This window comes from Myotis nattereri, assembly GCF_964212035.1.
Source record: "Myotis nattereri genome assembly, chromosome: 19".
Lineage (NCBI taxonomy): Eukaryota > Metazoa > Chordata > Mammalia > Chiroptera > Vespertilionidae > Myotis > Myotis nattereri.
Window position 1 is genome coordinate 25,563,435 of NC_138095.1, and position 17,467 is coordinate 25,580,901.

At 55.1% G+C, this 17,467-nt stretch overlaps 2 protein-coding genes across 3 annotated transcripts; one reads left to right on the plus strand and one right to left on the minus strand.

The window, feature by feature from the left end:
• Positions 1 to 2,832: 2,832 nt before the first annotated feature.
• Positions 2,833 to 6,596, minus strand: DUSP18 (dual specificity phosphatase 18). 2 transcript variants are annotated; one of them, XM_081113848.1, is made up of 2 exons: positions 6,437 to 6,596; positions 2,833 to 3,663 (listed from the first exon to the last, which is right to left on the minus strand). In XM_081113848.1, exon 2 carries the CDS (start codon positions 3,591 to 3,593, stop codon positions 3,027 to 3,029), a length of 567 nt encoding a protein of 188 aa, XP_080969974.1. In that variant the 5' UTR covers positions 3,594 to 3,663; positions 6,437 to 6,596; the 3' UTR covers positions 2,833 to 3,026. The 2 variants fall into 2 exon arrangements, with proteins under 2 accessions (XP_080969974.1, XP_080969975.1); XM_081113849.1 differs by lacking the exon at positions 6,437 to 6,596 and adding an exon at positions 5,835 to 6,040 and having other exon boundaries at positions 2,882 to 3,663.
• Positions 6,597 to 6,706: 110 nt separating this feature from the next.
• Positions 6,707 to 10,906, plus strand: LOC308535117 (uncharacterized protein C5orf52 homolog). Its single transcript, XM_081113847.1, has 3 exons — positions 6,707 to 6,988; positions 8,842 to 8,950; positions 10,521 to 10,906. The coding sequence occupies exons 1-3, from the start codon at positions 6,729 to 6,731 to the stop codon at positions 10,740 to 10,742; spliced, it is 591 nt and encodes a 196-aa protein (XP_080969973.1). The 5' UTR covers positions 6,707 to 6,728; the 3' UTR covers positions 10,743 to 10,906.
• The last annotated feature ends 6,561 nt before the right edge of the window (positions 10,907 to 17,467 follow it).

A 17,467-nucleotide genomic window follows, 5' to 3' on the forward strand; every position in this document is an offset into this window, starting at 1 on the left:
GTACCTCAGTTGTAAGCTCCATCCCCGGCCCTGTTCGGGGTCCGTGCGGGAGGCAACCAATCGATGTGTCTCTCTCACATCGATGTTTCTCTCTCTATCTCTCCCCTCCTTCCACTCTCTCTAAAAATCAATGCGAAAATATCCTCAGGTGAGGATCCAAAACAACAAAACAAAAAAACCAAAACCGCAAGGACCCTGCCTGGATTAGGGGGAATCCTGCTCTGCCCGCCTCACTGTGTGTCTTAGGTGGGTAGCCGCCCTTCCCTGAGCCTCAGTTTCTGTATCTGCAAAATGGGTATGATGATCCCAAGGAGAGGGTTCCAGTGAGAAGCCTGATGGGCAGGGCCCGAGAAGAAGGGGGGTGATGGTGTCAGCTGGCTTGGCCCCCATCTTGGGCTATTATCTTCTCACCCACTTTCTCTGAGGCTCCAGGCCCACCGGGAAAGGGAGACAGTCTCTGCTTGCTTCGTGAGGAGGAGAGCTAGACCAGGTTGGGGCTGGGATCCAGGGACCTGGGACTCAGGGAGGAGTCATTCATCCCTTCGCACAGACAGAATTCCTGCAGGACTGCCATGCCAGCCAGCCCTAGGCAGAGCGGTGTGAGCCCACGGCTGGGGATGGGGGCAGCGAAGGCCTGGGAGTCACCTGGCCCAGGAAGGACAGATGCAGGGTTTCCCGGCCCTGGCCTCCACCCAGGCTGGCCTTGCAGAGGGAAGTGGGCCCAGGGTGAGTCACTCACCACCCCCCTCCCTGTGACTCAGAGATGCCCGTGGCCCAGCCCTGTCCTGGTGTCACTCGGGCACCTCCGGGGTCCAATCCACAGCTTGGCGAGAAGGGACAAAGGATGGACGGCTCTGGGCGGGCAGAGCCTCCTGGGGACTCAGGATAACAGACGTCACCTTCCTTGGGCAGTTCTTCCCTACCTCCGGCCCCGCTCTGCCTCTGGCCACGCCGAGTCAAAGGTCACCCGCAGCTCCCTGCATTTCTGCAGGCAGGGCCCTGTGCCCATTCCATTCTCAGCGCTGGTTTATCGCCTCCTCCTCACCAGACTGGGCCCGGGGAAGGCTGAGGTCACTGTCCCCTCCGCTGCTGTCTCCCCAGCACGGACATGGATGAAGCAGGCAGAAGAGACTAATAGCCAAGAGCAGGGGCCGGAGCAGGTTCAAATCCCAGCTCTGGCACATCTAAGCCATGTGACCCGGGGCCGGGGCCTTCCCCTCCTGTGCCTGTTTGTGAACTGGGAGCAGCTGCAGAGCCTACCCCCGTCTCGCCCCAGGAGGCTGCCAAGTGCTTAGCAACAGGGTCTGGAACCTCACAGGTCCTCGAGGAAAGTTACCAAGGCTTCTCATGCTCCCCGACCCCCCAGCCTTCACTGCACAGGGAGGGCCCCCAGGGCAGCAGGCTGGAGGGACACCCCAGCTCCCACCACCCTGCCCTGCCTGGGAGGAAGCCGGGGAAGCTGGCTCTGAGCTGGGCATCCTGCCATTGTGAATTCAGAACAAAGCTGCGGCCTTGTCTCAGCCTCAGCTGCCAGGGGCCCCGGCCCCCTCCCCAAAGGGCTCTGGGGTTGTCATTCCGGGGGCGGGGCAAACAAGGACTCTTCTCGCTTCCTTCTCTGCTCCCAAGTCAGCTGAGGGACCCAGCAACTCGCGCTCTCCCCGCTTGGTTGCAGATACTTCCTGGAAACACCAAACACCACGGAGAGACATGGAAGGTTCTGAGCGGCAGGCAAGAGCCAGGATGTTGGAGAAACATTTCCTGATAACGGCCCTTCAGTTCGGTCTGGATCCTGTGTGGAGGAGATACCGAAGGGGCAGGGAGGCCAGGGAAGAGCTATTGCTGCGGTCCGGGTGAGCAGGGGACGGGGGGCCGTGTCCTGGGCCCAGCACATAGCAGCATCAGTTGTATTGAACTGGGGTGACAATTATCCCCAAATGTTATGCCTGAAAGCATTACGGCTTCAGGACAGACAGACTGAGGGAAGTGATTCTGTGCTTTTCCATCTGGCCCGGCCCCCAGTGAAGCCTCAGACTGAAGTTGAAACTTGCAACTCTGTGGGATCCATTTCTCAAGCTCCCTCTTCTCCATGACCTACCCCCGCCCCCCCTCCAGTTTCCAAGACCCTTCATTCATTCTCTAGGCCTCGAGCTGGAACTCAGGGCCCTTAATCTCCTTACTCTGCCGCATACATTCTGTGAATGGATCTGCTCCGGGGCCAAGCGACTGAGATGAAGAGAAAAAAGGAAATGGCCACCGCTGGTACGAGGCGAGGTTTGGGCCTGCAGCTCCAGCCTTCTGAGCCCGGGCCTGGGAGAGGAACCCCGGGGCCTGCTGGCAGGCCTTCCCACCACAGATGCCCTAGAGAAGCGAATGCCCCCTTCTAGCAAAGGCTGGTGGGGGGCTGCCAAGACCTTATGTACAACAGCACTTGCGGAAAAAAACGTTAAAAAATGTTATATGGTGGAATGCTGTCTTTGAAAATTATCATGCGCATATATCAAATCCAGAAAACCAGAGCTGGCCCTGTGGTTGCAGGTGGGAGCGGCACTGGCCTGGAACCCCTAGGGCTCCCAGGACACCATGGACGGTCACTTATCCAGTAGGTTAAGCAAGGAGGAGCCATGATGCTTAAGGCTCTTGGTTTGAAAGAACGAGGTGGAATTGTGGCGCTCAGGCCTGGGTTAGCTGGTCTCGGGGGAGGCTGCCGGATTCCAGTCTTGCTTTGGGCGCCGGTCCATTTGACCCAGGCACCACCTGCCTTACTCACTCTCCCCTCTGACCAGTAGCCATGACCTGTCACTCACGGGGTAGGAAACTTATCTTCACCATTTTACACTTAGTGAGTTTAATCTTTAAAGAGATGGATTACAAGATAAAAGCTACGGCACGCTTCCTTTTTTATTGCTCTGATAAAAGGCATCATCTGTTTTTTTTCTGTAGCACAAAAGTAGGATGTTTCAGTTCTTAGTGCAGGATCAGTGGCAGATCTGCACCTCCGACCCCCGATGAGGGGGCTGGGGCATGGCTTACAGTGGAATCATTAAACGAACCTCTTTCTCGTAGATGTCAGGGACGCGTCCCACGGGGGAGCTGACCATGTGCACGGTGTTCTTGCCAAACAGCCGGAACTCATAGTGAATGAGCTGCTCCCAAAATCCACTGTTGGGCCGGATGATGGGCCGACAGGACTTGGTCCAGGCGTGGGCCTCCCGCAGGGACATGGTGTGGTACTTCATGAGGTAGGCGAGGCCCAGGGCAGCCGAGCGGCTCACACCGGCTGCGCAGTGGAGCAGCGTGCGGCCCTGCTTCTTCCCGACATCGTGGATGTGGTCAGCAATGGGGTCGAAGAAGTCACAGAGATGTGCCGTGGGAGTGTCGGCCACAGGCACCTGCACATACTGGATGTCTTCATACAAGGTACTCACCACCTCCACCGAGACGCTGACGACCGACGTGATGTGGTTGCTGGAGAGCATGAGCCTGTTGTTGGCGGCCGCCCCACTGCTGATATACAGGCTGCTGGTGATCTGGGAGAGGCCGCTGACCGAGGGCCGTGGGGACTGAAGCGGGGAGGTACAGGGAGATGCCGTCATCAGGCCGGTGGGTCAGCGGCCAGTGAGGCATGCAGGCTGCATCTTTCTGCTAGGCTGTGTCCATGGAAAACTGCAAGGAGGGAGAGAATGTTTAGAGGGTGGGAGCCCCGCTGGGCCAGCAGGCCAACCTCAGGGGATTCCTGGGAAATGGATGGATGGGCCTATAGCAGGATTCCCCTAGTCAGTGATGGCGAACCTATGACACGCGTGTCAGAGGTGACACGTGAACTCATTTTTTTGGTTGATTTTTCTTTGTTAAATGGCGTTTAAATATATAAAATAAATATCAAAAATATGTCTTTGTTTTACTATGGTTGCAAAGATCAAAAAATTTCTATATGTAACACGGCACCAGAGTTAAGTTAGGGTTTTTCAAAATGCTGACACGCCGAGCTCAGAAGGCTCGCCATCACTGCCCTAGGTGGTCCTCTGCCCGTCACAGTAGAATGACCCAGGGAACTCACTAAAAATGCAGATCCCCAGGCTCTTCCTCAAACCCGCGGAGCAGGACCTGAGGAGCAGGAGTCCACATGCTCAGCAGGACAGGACAACGCCCTGAGCCCGGCCCTTCCCTGCAGGGGCCCCGCCTTTTGAGTTGGGCCGACGAGTGTCCTGCAGCTGAGCCTCAGCCTAACTCTCCACCAGGCTCCCAACGCCCCTTCTCTGTTCTCTTCAATCCTCTCGCCTCCGGCCCCTCTAACGGAACCACTCGCACGCCTCCCTCCTCTTCCGACTGGACGGTCCAACCATGAGACTGAACCAGTGACATGAAACCACAGCCCACTGTGCTCAGAGTCACTGGTTGTACTGAGAGAGAGGGAGGGTCTTAGCTTCCCTCTCCAAGAACCATCGCTTTTTAAAAAGTATATATATGTATATATGTGTGTGTGTGTATATATGTTATTGATTTCAGAGAGGAAGAGAGGGAGAGACAAAAACATCAATGATGAGAGCAATCATTGATCGGTCTCATGCACACCTCTACTAGGGATTGAGCCCCCAACCCAGACATGTGCCCTTGACCGGAATCGAACTCGGGACCTTTCAGTCCACAGGCTGACGCTCTATCTACTGAGCCAAACCGGCTAGGGCAAGAACCATCTCTTTGAAGAGATAAAATGTGCCCACGTGCAACGGTCCTACGTCAGTAACCACGCTCCTGCACATCGCCTCTAAGGACGGCCTGGGGAAGAGAGTCGCTGGCAGCTTCCTGGAGGCCAGCATAAGGGCACCCCTGCACCCCCCAAACCCCAGTGGCCAGTGCAGCGAGGCAGAGGGGCTTCAGGTAGACAGGCCATACCACAATGATGCGGTGTATAGCACGACTGTGCCAAGGACCCCAAAGCGGGGCAGAACCCCATCTTCTCCTAAAAAAATCCAGGTCCCTTACTCTCTCAGTCGTGAACAAAGCTGTAAAAACAGCACATCTTCACGTTTCACTGAAACAGGAACATTCGGATTTAGAGCACACATGGCAGTCTCCGTCCGGCCCTGACAGGCAGGGAGCTGAAGGTCTCTCCCCTGCTTGGTGCCTTTCAGCGGCTGCCTACTGTCAGGATGAGATGGCGTCCCTTAGCTTAGCGGTCAAGGCCATTTACACCCTGGCTGCCACCCATCCCTCCAGCCTCCTGTTAGCCTTCCCTGTGTCCTGAAGGGCCGCAGCTGGCCTGAGCCACTTGCAGTTCCATATGGACATCTGGTCCTCTCTGGCCTTTGCTGCTCTCAGTCCCTTTCCTTCCACGCTTGTCAGATCCTCATCTGTTACATTCCGCAGAGGACTGGTGAGCCTGCAGCCTCAGCCAAGGGCCACTTCCTGGGGGAAATCCCCCAGGGTCACACTCCTCCCCTACATTTGATCGAGTCCCTGCTCCAGGCTTTCTAAGCCCTAAGAGCTCTCCTGGCTAAGACTCCCTGAAGATGTGGCTTTTACTATGACCTGGGAGTTCTATTGGGACATCACTGTCTCTCTCTTTGCTCCCACTGTGTAACCAGCACCAAGCTCTACGTCTCCACAAGTAGGTGCTTGATAAATATTTTGAACGGGGGAATGTGTCCAACAACTATGACTCTTCCTTCTGGGAAGTCTGGGAAGGATGTGTTCTCTGGCTCTGTTTCTCTAGAGTTTTGGGGAAGGGCGGGGTGGAGGTGAGGGTGGTTCCTAGGCTGTTGGAGAGGAAGGACAACGGCTTCACTGGCAAGTCCTACCTGCCAATGGCCCAGCATCGAATACATCAGGCTCACCTCGGGGATGGGGGCTCGTTTGTTCCAAAGATCGCATGAGGGCAGGGAAAAAGCCTCCCTCTCCCAAAACCAGTTGGAAGCCTAAATGTCCTGGATCCTCCTCATCCAAAAACCCAGAGGGAAGTGGGCTTCGGTCCGAAAGCCGGCCTCTCTGGCCTCGTTAGGTGTGGGACAAGTCGGCAAACACCGCGGGGCGCCTGTTAATCCTGGGATATAAATGAGGAACGAAGTTCACGGGTGGGCCGGAGGGAGGCGCCACTTCCAGGGGAGAGCCAGATCGGTTTCTTAGGAAGTTGGCGCAGCAACGGGCTTCCTATCGGCTGGGTATCAAGACCCAGATGGTCTGACCTCTCCGCCGCGGGCGCGAGCGCAGGTTCGTTCAGAAAGCAACCGTACTCGAAGCCTCGGACCAAGGTCTCGAGGAAAGACCAAGCCGATCACCGCCTCCCCCGCCCCCGCCACGGGAGCCATCGTTCCCTGCGGCCCAACGCTCTGGTTTCCACAGTAATGGTCCCTCATCCGGGAAGAAATCCGCCGTGCCGAGTCTTCGGAGACACCACGGCCTCGTCTCCCAGCCCTGGAGCCGCCCCGCCCGGACTCACCCGGTTACCCGCTCCACGATCACGCGGGGGCCACAGCAGCCCGAGTCGGAAAGTAGGGTCCGCTCAGCGCGCGCAGCCCACTCCCCTGGCCTAGCGCATCTCCATGGCAACGTAACCGATCACGCTACGGCAGCCGCCGAGGGACAATCCCGCCGCGCCCGCCCCTTCCGGGTCCCGCGCGCTTCCGGTCCTCCCGGCCCCGCCCCCCTCGCTTGTTTCCGGGGCAACGGGCCCTACTCAGGCACTGCGTCTGCGCGAGGGCTCACTCCACGGCCGCGCGCGCCCACAGAGCATGGCTACCAGTGAACCTCCTCCGCCCGAGTCGTCCCCGAACGTGGAGAACGAGGCTGCCCAGCAGCACAGGCCCTCGGTCTCCTGGAAATTAACCTCGCCCGCCGCCAGCGCGGCCGCCAGGAAGACCAGTGGCCCTTACCCCGCCTCAGCCGCGTTCCAGCGCCACCGGCTCATCAGCCGCCCCGAAATCAACTTAGGGACCCAGCCGCAGATCTGCTTCCTGCAGCCGCGGACCTCGCAGCCGCTGGTGCTCTTCAGGTGCGGACGGTCCGGGTGTTGAGAGCGTCTGTCGGACACCGGGGCCCCGGAGGGAGCCCGAACTGCCTCTCGGACCCCCACCCCCTCAGCTGGCCCCTGAGACCCCGACGCTGTCACTCCCAGAGCCTGGCTCTGTCCCGGACCCCAGGAGAGTGGATGCCCCACAGACTCCGGGGAGGAACCGGAAGTCCCACCTCCAACCCACAGGTCCGACCAGGCTCGTCCCAGCCCCGTCGGCTCCCAGGCTGGACCTCGTGTAGCCCGGGGGCCCCCAGCGCCCTTGGGGCCGAGCCTGGGACTTCCTGAGAGCCGGGTGGGGCGCAGGTCCCTTCAGGCCTGACACCCCTCTCCTCAGCTTCCGGGTTCCCCAGGGGCCCTGGGCAAACCTCTGTTTCCCCCAGGCCGGACCCCAGTCCCCATTAGACACCCATTTCTCCCCGCTATTTCCATTTCCCACCCCGGCCAGCATCCTCCAGCCTCCCCCAGAGGCCTTGCTTTGGAAGACAGTTTGGTTCAAAATGACCATTTGTTACTTGAATGGTCCCTGCCTTTTTTTCCAGTCCCTGCCTTTTTTTTCTCCCTTCGTAGGAAGTATTGGTGAATTTGGTGCACCACTGAAAGGGAGACATGTTTCATGTGTCTTAAATATTTTAAGTTTTGTTGTTGTTGTTTTAAACAGGATTTGGGGGACTTTTGTATGTGTGCATCTTGATCCCTATCTGAACACCCTTTTCGCTTTTTTATGTATTTTTATTGATTTCAGAGAGGGAGGGAGAGGGATAGAAACATCGACGATGAGAGAGGATCATGGGTGGGCTGCCTCCTGCACACCACCCTCCAGGGATCAGGGGATCCAGCCGCAACCCGGCATGTGCCCCCGACCTGAATCGAACCCGGGACCCCTCAGTCCGCAGGCCGACGCTCTATCCATTGAGCCAAACCAGCCAGGGCCAAAAAAGTTCACTAATTTGTAGCCTGCTTTCCTCCCCACCTGCTACACTATGCATGTCTGTTTTACACATCACTGCCGAGGATTTTATTGTAGGACCTAACCACAATTTATTCAGTTGCTTCCCTGCTGTACATTTAGTTTCCAAAGTTTAGAAAGAAAATATGAGCAACTATTTTGAAGTGGGCAATATCATTTAAAGGTACATAACTGTAAAGTCACTTCATGGTATACCCAAAATTACCAGAGTGAAAACTCAGTGCCTGATATTATTTTTGACCCAATCATTCTCTCTGGTTTCACCTGGCTCATTTCACTCCACCCCTCCCGACCCCATACCATCTCCTACCTCTCACCCTCCATTCTCCAACGTTTGTCTGTCCCATACTTCCCTTACTTTGACTTTTTCCCCAAACCCTTTTCTCTTAGAATTCCCGTCTTAGGCAACCTACCCTCTGTTCAAACTCTTTGAGCCCCCTTAGATCTAGGCTCTGGAGCAAGTGCCCCCACTTCAGCGCCCCTCAAATTCAGCCCTTCGAACCCTACCCTGCAACTTCTGCTCCTCTTCTCTAAGACCCCCCACTTGCCATTTCCTCCTGCATTTTCTCCTTAAGACGGCTGCTCCAGCAGACAGTTCTGAGTCCTTGTTGACCCTTCTCTGTGGACCGCTCTTTCTCCATCCTTCTCAGGATGGCTTTTCCTCTCGGCATTCAAGAAACTACCCCTTTAGCGCACATTTTTCCCACAAGAAGAAACCTAGGGCTCCCTTGCTTCTCCGGCAATCATGACAGCCGTTCCTCTCTGAAGAAACCTGGGGAGGCCTCAGCCACTATCCCAGGACCCTAGCAGATCAGGCCCTGGCCTCAGCCATCTTAACCTGTCCCACCTTCCTCTGCCCCTCCAGCTTAATGAATTCCAGCGAAGCAGCCGTGACAAAATTTTTACCCAAGAGCCACTTATCTCGGGTGATTATTCGTGACAACCTCAGTGCGCAACGAATCTATGAGTTGGAGGTAAAGTCCTCACAAGCTTTTGTGTTAGAGGGTGTTGGTGGCTTGACCCATGTTCATTTCACTCTCCCTGATTCCTTGGGGGGTGGAGGGGGTCCCAGGTCTTAGAGGGGATGGGGAGTCACGAAGGTGCTCTAATGCAAGTCCCATTTTCTGGAGGAGTCTGAAACTCGAGGTTACTGACTTGCCCAGGGTGTCACTGCTGTTCCTGTGCTGATGGCGCCTGGGAAAACGATTTCATGTTTTGGATCTGGTGGCATTCTCCCCCATCCCCCACCCCCCACCCCCATCCAAAGCACATTATCTTTCTATTTGGGGAATCCATGGATGGATTCCTACCATCTCCCATTAAAAAAAGTCTTAGGTCCTAGAGCTTGAAGTGGCATCAACATAGTTTGGTCAGTTTTTTGGGGGAGGGATTAACCCCCCACTTTTCATATGAGAATTGAGGTTCTTCTACTTTTTGCTGATGGACAACTAGGGTTTGACCTGCTTGGTTGAAAGCTGTCAGGAAATGAGGAGGGAAACCACAGAGGCATCGCCCCACAGGCCCTGACTGGTCCATTCATTAAATGTGTCTGAGGGTCTGCTTGGGACGGGCACTGTGCGGGGGAACGGGAAGACACTGGTGAATGGGATGGATTCCGGAAACGTACTCATTTCTTCGAGCAGAGCCGCAGCCCGGAATTGACTCTGTTGAGCTTCCCTCCATGTTGCAGGAGGATGGGCCATGGGATCCTGACATTGAAGAGAGGAGGAGGCTTAAGAGAGGGGCCAGGTTCTCTTAAGCCTCCGTAAGCGAGAGTAGAGGCCTGGGTGCTTCTCCATCTGCCACCCTCCCAGTGACCTGCTGTAGGAGAAATAGCATGACCTCTTGACTGGTTCTGCTCCCCATGCCCCACACTTCCCCGTCCTTCAAAACCCAACCCCCGATTCTTATGGCGACCCTCCAGGGGACTTTTCCTGCTCTCTCCCCCCTTTGAACTCTGTGTGTGTTTGTGTGTTTTTTTAAAGGGATGTGTCACTCTCTGCCTTGCTTAGAAACATTTGGGCTTGTGTCCCATCTTCCTGACTGTGTTGTAATTTCTGTGAAGATAGGCAGCTGATTCTCCTTAGTGCCCTCTCCGCAGCTGGCTCACTGGAATGAATACATGAATGAGTAAGGCAGAGGATGTGCCTTCCCAGAGCCTAGAGTCTTGGGGACAGGACAAAAGTGACATAATAGAAGAAGTAACTAGAGTTCAAAGGGAGGCAGGGAATGTCCCAGACAATATGTGGGAAGCGCTAAGCGAGTAACGGGGACAGAGTGATAGTTAAAGAATGGGCAGAGGAGGGGACAAGATGCACCCTTTCTCCACACCCTCCCCCACCTCTTTCTGACCAGAGGTGTTAAGGTCAAAATCAGGGTCTAGGCTGCCGACTCTCAGAAGGTGGCCTAGGAGTTATCTAGCTCAACGCCCACATTTTACAAACAGGGAAATAGGCTGGCCTATTGTCTACCCTCCTATCAGCAACACAGATGCCTCTCTCGTTAGTAGTTTCTTCATCCTAACCTCATTTGTTTTTCTGTAAGATGAAAACGGTAGAAAAGACCAAGAAAAAGATGAGCCACTTGCATGACCACCTGAAGAAAAAGTTCTTGATGGACCAGCTGAGAAAGCTGGGGCGCTGGAGGCGGGAGTTCCTTAGCATCCGGCAGTACCTGGACAGCATCCGTGTGCGCAGGCTTGATTCCAGCCTAAAAGCAAAATCCAGCCGCCTTAATCAAGTTAGAAGCTCCGCCCCGGAGCCATGACCACACTAGACTGACAGGGGAGAAGACATAGAAGCCAGCCACAGGAGAAGATGTAGAAGCCAGCCACAGGAGGAGATGTAGAAGCCAGCCACAGGAGAAGATGTAGAAGCCAGCCAGCACCATCGTAGAGCAATAAACTGAGACCAACGGACAGTGGAGTACACAAACCCTAGTAATTCTCATATCCTTGCCCTGCCTCCTTCCCTCTGTTCTGGTGAAGAAGATCCTGATCGTCCCCTAGCTGCCTGAGTGGAGGAGGCTTAACCAAGCCAGCATTCATGGTTAAGGCAAAGATCGACCTTCTGTGCCCATGTGTCTGAGGTGGAATGCCAGGCCAAGGGCACCGGGCAGTGGCACCTTAGATGGGAGGGGCTCAGCAATGCCTAGCATTCGTTCAGGTGGTAAGGAGGTCAGGGTGGGGCATCAGACACACGTGGGTCAAGTGCTCTGTCTCCATCAGCTGTGTGACTTTGTAAGCTCTCTGAACCTCTGCTTCCTTATCTGAGAGAATGGGGGAGTAGCAGGGGAGCCTACCTCCAAGAACTGGCATGAGAATGTGGTGAGCCTGGCCCAGGCCCCTCGTTTCCAAAGGCTCTCATCATGACAGCTCCACTTGGCTTCCAACCCTGCCAGTCCACACTCCCTGGCCTGCCTGCTGTCCCAACTGCACCCCGATCGTCCCCCACATTGTGCCTTTACTTGCACAGGTCCCTTATCTAGAATGCCTCTTCTGCCCCCCAGGGCCCTCAGGAAACTTCCTCCTCCAAAGCTGCTTTCAATGCTAGTTCCCCTGCAAAGCTTCTCTTCGCCTCCTGCTCGCTCCTTACTCCACCGCCTACACCACGTGGGTCTCCCTCCCCTCTGGATGGCCTGTGGTGGCTTCACTCCGCCTTGCGTGGTAGGTGTGTGGGCACGTGTCCCAGACTCCTGATTAGATGGCACAGTCTTTGAGAGCAGGGGCCAAAGATCCTCCAAGATCCAATCCAGGCCTCTTCTGCGGTGCTACCCCCACGTGGTCCCGGTAGAAAGGGCTACCTGTGCCCACCCCGCACCAAGCGTGTTGGCCGTTTCTTGTCGGCTCCCTGTGTCCCTGACCCCAGAGTGGAGGTCTTAATGGAAGGGACGCCGACTTGCTCATCTCCGTGACCACAGTGCCTAGTAAACAGGGTAGTCGGTGTTTTTTGAATAGTGACTATCTGACTCCTTTTTCCATTACAGCATCGGCAGAGTGCGCAGAGGAAGAGCCCGATAGGTATTTTTCAAGTAACCAAGTCTCCTCATTTCACAGATGAGGAAACGAGGCCCAGAGAGGGGACCTGACTTGCCCAAGGCCACACAGCAGGTTAGTGGCAGAGAGCCAGCAGGTTCCCGAACGCTGTGGCGTGGTCCTGCACTGCCACAGCTGCTAGGTAAGGACCTCGGTGCTCTTGCTGGCTTTAGGCAGTCCTCCGCACCTGTCCTCATCCTCATCCTCACCCCACCCTTCCAGCACTGCTGCCTGGCCATCCCGCAGGCTTTCCGCAAGAGAAGTCCTTTTGCCCTCTCACTGCTTCCGCTTCCTCATTTGAAAGCCGAGACTAATTGTAGTACCTGCCTCTTAGGCTTGTCCTGAGAACTCTGTGAGCGAACAGTGCTCATCAGGAACGGGCATGAGGCCTGGCATCTCCCGGGGGCAACTGTGAAGAGGGTGGTAGTGGCAATTGCAATGGTTGGGCTGCCCAAGAAGTGGCCTGGTGCAGGGGAGTGAGCCCCGGACAAGAGCCTGGGCAACACACACACCTGCCTTGGTTCTCTCGTTGGACCAGGAGCTCCCGCCAAGCAGGGGCTGAACAAGTTGGCAAAAGGGAGGCTTACTACTCCTTTCTTTGTGACATTTACATCCTGTACCTCCATATTCTCTGGAGCTCCCAGACACTTCCAAGGGGTTTTCTGTTTTTCTTTTTCCTGTTGCTTTATAGATTCTGCATACTCCTTACTCCATCACCAAGGAGTCACTGGCTCCCCGGAAAGGTTTCTAAACAGAGGTTGCTCACTGGTAGTCCTGGGTTGACAGCAGGGGTGTTGAGTTGGATCCATGCCATGTTTTCATGCTGTTGAATTTAAGCACTTCGGGTAGGGTCAGCAAGCCACAGCTCCCACCACTGCCTATTGTCCTAGGCCACGTGCACTCACACCCCCCCTGCCCCCGTCCCTAAAGACCCGAGTCTGCAATCTCCTCAAGGTGTGAGAACACAGGTTCCTTTAAAATACTTAACTAGTTTCTAAAACCTTGACATTGTAACACATGCACTATATACAACATTGACGTATACAGAGTATATAATGAATGTCGAAATCCCCTCTCCCACTTCTCTGGGGCCACCGCAGAAACGTTCTGAGAGCACAGGTCCTTAAGGTGAAATTTAAGGTCTTCATAAATTGTACATAAGTGTAGGTGTGTTGAGATTTGTATGTTCTCTAAGTCTCATAATAATATTAAAGGGGTTCATGATCCCTCACACAGTATGAACCACAGACTGAAACTTTCTGCTCAGAGAGTTTGATCAGCAGCCATGTTTGCCTGCCATTTTTCTTGAGACCTCACTGAAATAAAAGTATAGAACATGCAAAAAGTACTCAACAGCAAGGAGAACGAGAAAGAAGACTTCGCTGAACAAATATTCATTGAATTCATACCATAGGCCAAGTCTTCTAGGCCCTGAAGATGGAGCAGTGAGAGAAGTCGAACAGAAATCCCCGCCATGTGGAGCTTACATTCTAACAGGAGGAGACAGACATAAACCAGATAAATCACTAGAAGGTGACAAATGCTGTGGAGCAAAAGAGAACAGTTAAGAGGACTTGGGGAGGTCATGTTGGGGTGTTTCAATGTTTTAAAGAAGGAACACTTACAAAATAGCGATTTCAATAAGTGCTTGGAAATATGGAAAGAGGAGATCGCAGGTGGAAAAAACAGCTGAGAACACTTAGTCAACTAAAGAGGAGGCTGGGCCCTAGCTGGTGTGGCTCAATGGATAGAGTATCGGCCTGTGGACCAAAGGGTCCTGGGTTTGATTCCGGTCAAGGACATGTACCTTGGTTGCAGGCTCCTCCCTGGCCCAGACCCTAGTTGGGGCTCATGCAGGAGGCAGCCAATCAATGTGTTTCTCTCACATTGATGTTTCTCTCTGTCTTTCCCTCTCTTCCAATCTCCCTAAAAATCAATGGGAAAATATCCTCAGGTGAGGATTAAAAAATAAAAATGAAGAGGAGGTGGGAGCCAGTTGACTTGAAAGAAGCCAAGATGATGGGAAAGGGTAGGAGGGAGAACAGGCAACTAAAATGGGTTAATGAGTCTATGGATGTCTTGTATTTATTGTTATTTGTATGCCCCACACATATTTTACAATATTCTTTTGTATCTCCCAGTATATAATAAACATAGACCCACACCACCTGGGGCAGGGAAGGGGGGATTACTGCCCCAGCCCACTGCCCTGCCTCTCTATACTCAAGTTCGCAAAGTATAGGTAACCTTTTTCCCTGACAAAAAAGTAAGGCTCTTCTCTGATGTGACTGAGCTAAATAGCTGAGGTCATCTAGGACTTGCATTGTGGATGTTGGCAACACAGAATAGAGCCCTCCCGATTCTGGTAGTTACATTCTGCCGCACACAGAGCTTCCAGCCAGATATTCTCAAAGGGACCAGAGGTAATGTAGATCTAATAGTGTAACAGCAGGCGAAACCTACACCAACGCATTTTCAGAATGTCCACAACAGGGCACTATTGCAACACCTCCCTGCAGGGTGAGAGCTCTCTATGTCTATCAATTGGGCCTTCTTTTCAGACTAGAAGTGATTACGAGGGTGCTGTTCTCAGAATGTCCACATGAGGGCACTATTGCAACACCTTCCTGCAGGGTGAGAACCCTCTCAATTGGGTTGCAGAAAGCAGCCGACTGAACAGAAGCCGTCCCTCCACACTTAGCTACATGCTGCCTATCTCCCTCTTAGCTCATGCATCTCCTTTCCTGGGGAAAATGAGACAAACCAGCACGTACCTTAGTGTATGGCTGGCTACAAGCTTATAAGAGAATCTGTCTGGATTTTGAATGAAGACCAATGGGAGCTGGAAGGACTGGGTTCTTACCCAGTTGATGGCAGTGTGGCCCTGGGCTCAGGCATAGGGTGACAGGGTTCTGCCATCTCACGGGGCTGAGCTCAGGCAGAAGTAATGGTTGGGGCCGGCTCTGCAGCACAGGTCGGTTCAGCTATCCCAGAACCTCCCAGCACACAGGGGACTTCACTTCTTCACTCTAGCTTTCCTGCTCGTAAGGTCCTCAGGGACAGCCTGACAGCTAGTTCTCCAAGGGATAGATAGCATTTGACAGTTTAAATATAAAAAATCTGCCCTAGCCAGTTAGGCTCAGTGGTTAGACCGTCGGCCTGCGGACTGAAGGGTCCCCGGTTTGATTCTGGTCAAGGGCATGTACCTCTGTTGCAGTCTCCGCCCTGGTCCAGCCCTGGTCCAGCCCTGGTCGGGGCACGTGCAGGAGGCAACCAATCGATGTGTTTCTCTCACGTGATATTTCTCTCTGTCTTACCTCTCTCTCTTCCACTCTCTCTAAAAATCAATAGAAAACTATCTTCAGGTGAGGATAAAATTTTTTTAAAAATATGCCCTAACTGGTTTGGCTCAGTGGATAGAGCGTCAGCCTGTGGACTGAAAGGTCCCGGGTTCGATTCTGGTCAAGGGCATGTACCTTGGTTGCAGGCACATCCCCAATAGGGGGTGTACAGGAGGCAGCTGGTTGATGTTTCTCTCTCATCGATGTTTCTAACTCTCTATCCCTTTCCCTTTTTTTAAAAAAAACAAAATATATTAAAATAAAAGTGGAAACTCTCCCTTGTGCCCAGGAGGTCCACACTCTGTGGGATAAATGGCATTCGTTCCTCATGGTGTGTCCACCAGATGCAGCCGGACGCTTGCTGCCTCTCTTGCCCTACTCTTCGGGTATGCTGAGCCCTTTGTCATGTCCCAGGCAAGGTGTTCTCTCCCGCGTTCGGACTTTGTACATGCTGGTTCCTTTGCCTTGAATGCCCTTCCACACCCTGACCTCCTAACTCCGTGCATACCATGTCCTTTCTGTGACGCCTTCTTCACCCGCTCTGTCATGCTTTTATTGCAGGAGTCAAAACATATCATTAACATTCACTTGCCACCTGGCTTCCCTCCTTGGGGGTTGCACACACATCTGGCACAAACAGGAGGCCCGAGCGCGCTCTGTCTGAGGTCTCTGGAGGACCTCGGGAGAATATTCATCAGCTTTCCGCCGTGTCTCTCCTCAGGGTCCTGGGCTCCACTGATTGGTCCCGCCGGGGAGGGGTCATTAGTCACCGCAGCTGGTGCTGATGTCACCGGGGCAGGCTCCGCCTGGTTCTGCTGCTTCCCTGGGCTTGGCGCTGATACACAGCTGCGGCCTAGCTGCCATCTCCAGGGGCTACTGCTTACAGGGAGTGTCCTGCCGAGGCTTGTAGTAATGCCCGTTGTTAGGCACCCGAGACCCTCTGCACCTGGCCCCTCCTTCCTGCTCTGCTCATGCCTCCCTATCTGGCCGCTACACCTGCACAGGCAGCCTTATCAGGAGCAAAGATCAAGAATAAACCCGGGCAGGGGCAGGGGAAGGTAAGTCCGGTGCGGTGAGCAGAGGGGAGCCTTCCTGCCCACAGGTCTGGAGTCGGGAGGGACTGGGCGGAAGCCGGATCCCCAGCCTTTCCGCTTGTATTTCTGATTACCCGTGGTAACCAACGACCTTTCCCTTTAGGATAGAGCCTGTAAATCAGTGATGTCTAACCTTTCTAGGATCACAGACCCCTTTGGGAAAGCCAGGGACCTTCTTTCCAGAAAGAATGCACAGAGGCGGGAAACTCCGCAGACTCCTGCAGAGGCCTCACGGACCGTCAGCCGAGGTTACCCCGGGGATGTCGAGGATCCAAGTTAAGAATCCGCTTTCAGACAAAACTGTCTTCCTTTACAGAGAGCCGGGCCATGTCGCCACGGGCAGTGCCCTGGCCTGAACCAGGGGCCAGCTGGCCAGGAGGCGAGGGCAGCGGTGGCTTTGGGTCAGCGCCTGGGCGTCGCGGGAAGGACCCACAGGCAGGTAATGGCCGCCGTGGGGGCGGGAGGCGTCCATCTCCGCGCTTGGCGTCAGCTGGCCACTTGTGCTTCGGGCGCACTTACTGGTTTCTGGGCGCGGCACCTGCTCCCTGCCTGTCCCTCGCCCCTGGGTTTCGGGAGCGAACCCGTCCCGGACAGACAGCCGGAGGGCTCCGCGCTCATCGCTGTTACCCCAGAACCTGGCACGGGTTGGGGTGCAGGCAGGGATGGTGGCCTGGAGCTCCCCGTCCCGCCCCGACGCCCGCCCACCAAGCTCTCGCCCCACAGGTGTTCCCAGGACGCCATCCAAGGGCCGGGCCCTGAGCCGGGCGCTGGCGGCGCCAGAGACGGACCGGGGTCCGAGTCCCGTCCGCTGAGCGCGAGTAGGACCCCAGCCCGCCGGTCCGGCTGCGTGGGGTGGCACGGCCCGCGGAGGGCCCCGCGCTCGCCACCGCCTGCGCCGCGCGCCCGCGGAGTCCCCGCCCCGGCCTCCGCCTCCCCCGCCCCCTCCCCCGCCCCCTTCCCTCCCCCTCCCCCCGGCTCGGCCGCGTTCGGTGCTCCGCGCTCCGCGCTCGGGTCGCCGGCTCG

Excerpts from the sequence above, each read along its gene's own strand:
- LOC308535117 (XM_081113847.1), top strand. The coding sequence starts at position 6,729 with ATGGCTACCAGTGAACCTCCTCCGCCCGAGTCGTCCCCGAACGTGGAG. Across the intron at positions 6,989-8,841 it reads CAGCCGCTGGTGCTCTTCAG|CTTAATGAATTCCAGCGAAG; the intron begins GTGCGGACGGTC and ends CTGCCCCTCCAG. Across the intron at positions 8,951-10,520 it reads AACGAATCTATGAGTTGGAG|ATGAAAACGGTAGAAAAGAC; the intron begins GTAAAGTCCTCA and ends TTTTTCTGTAAG.
- DUSP18 (XM_081113848.1), bottom strand. The coding sequence starts at position 3,593 with ATGACGGCATCTCCCTGTACCTCCCCGCTTCAGTCCCCACGGCCCTCG.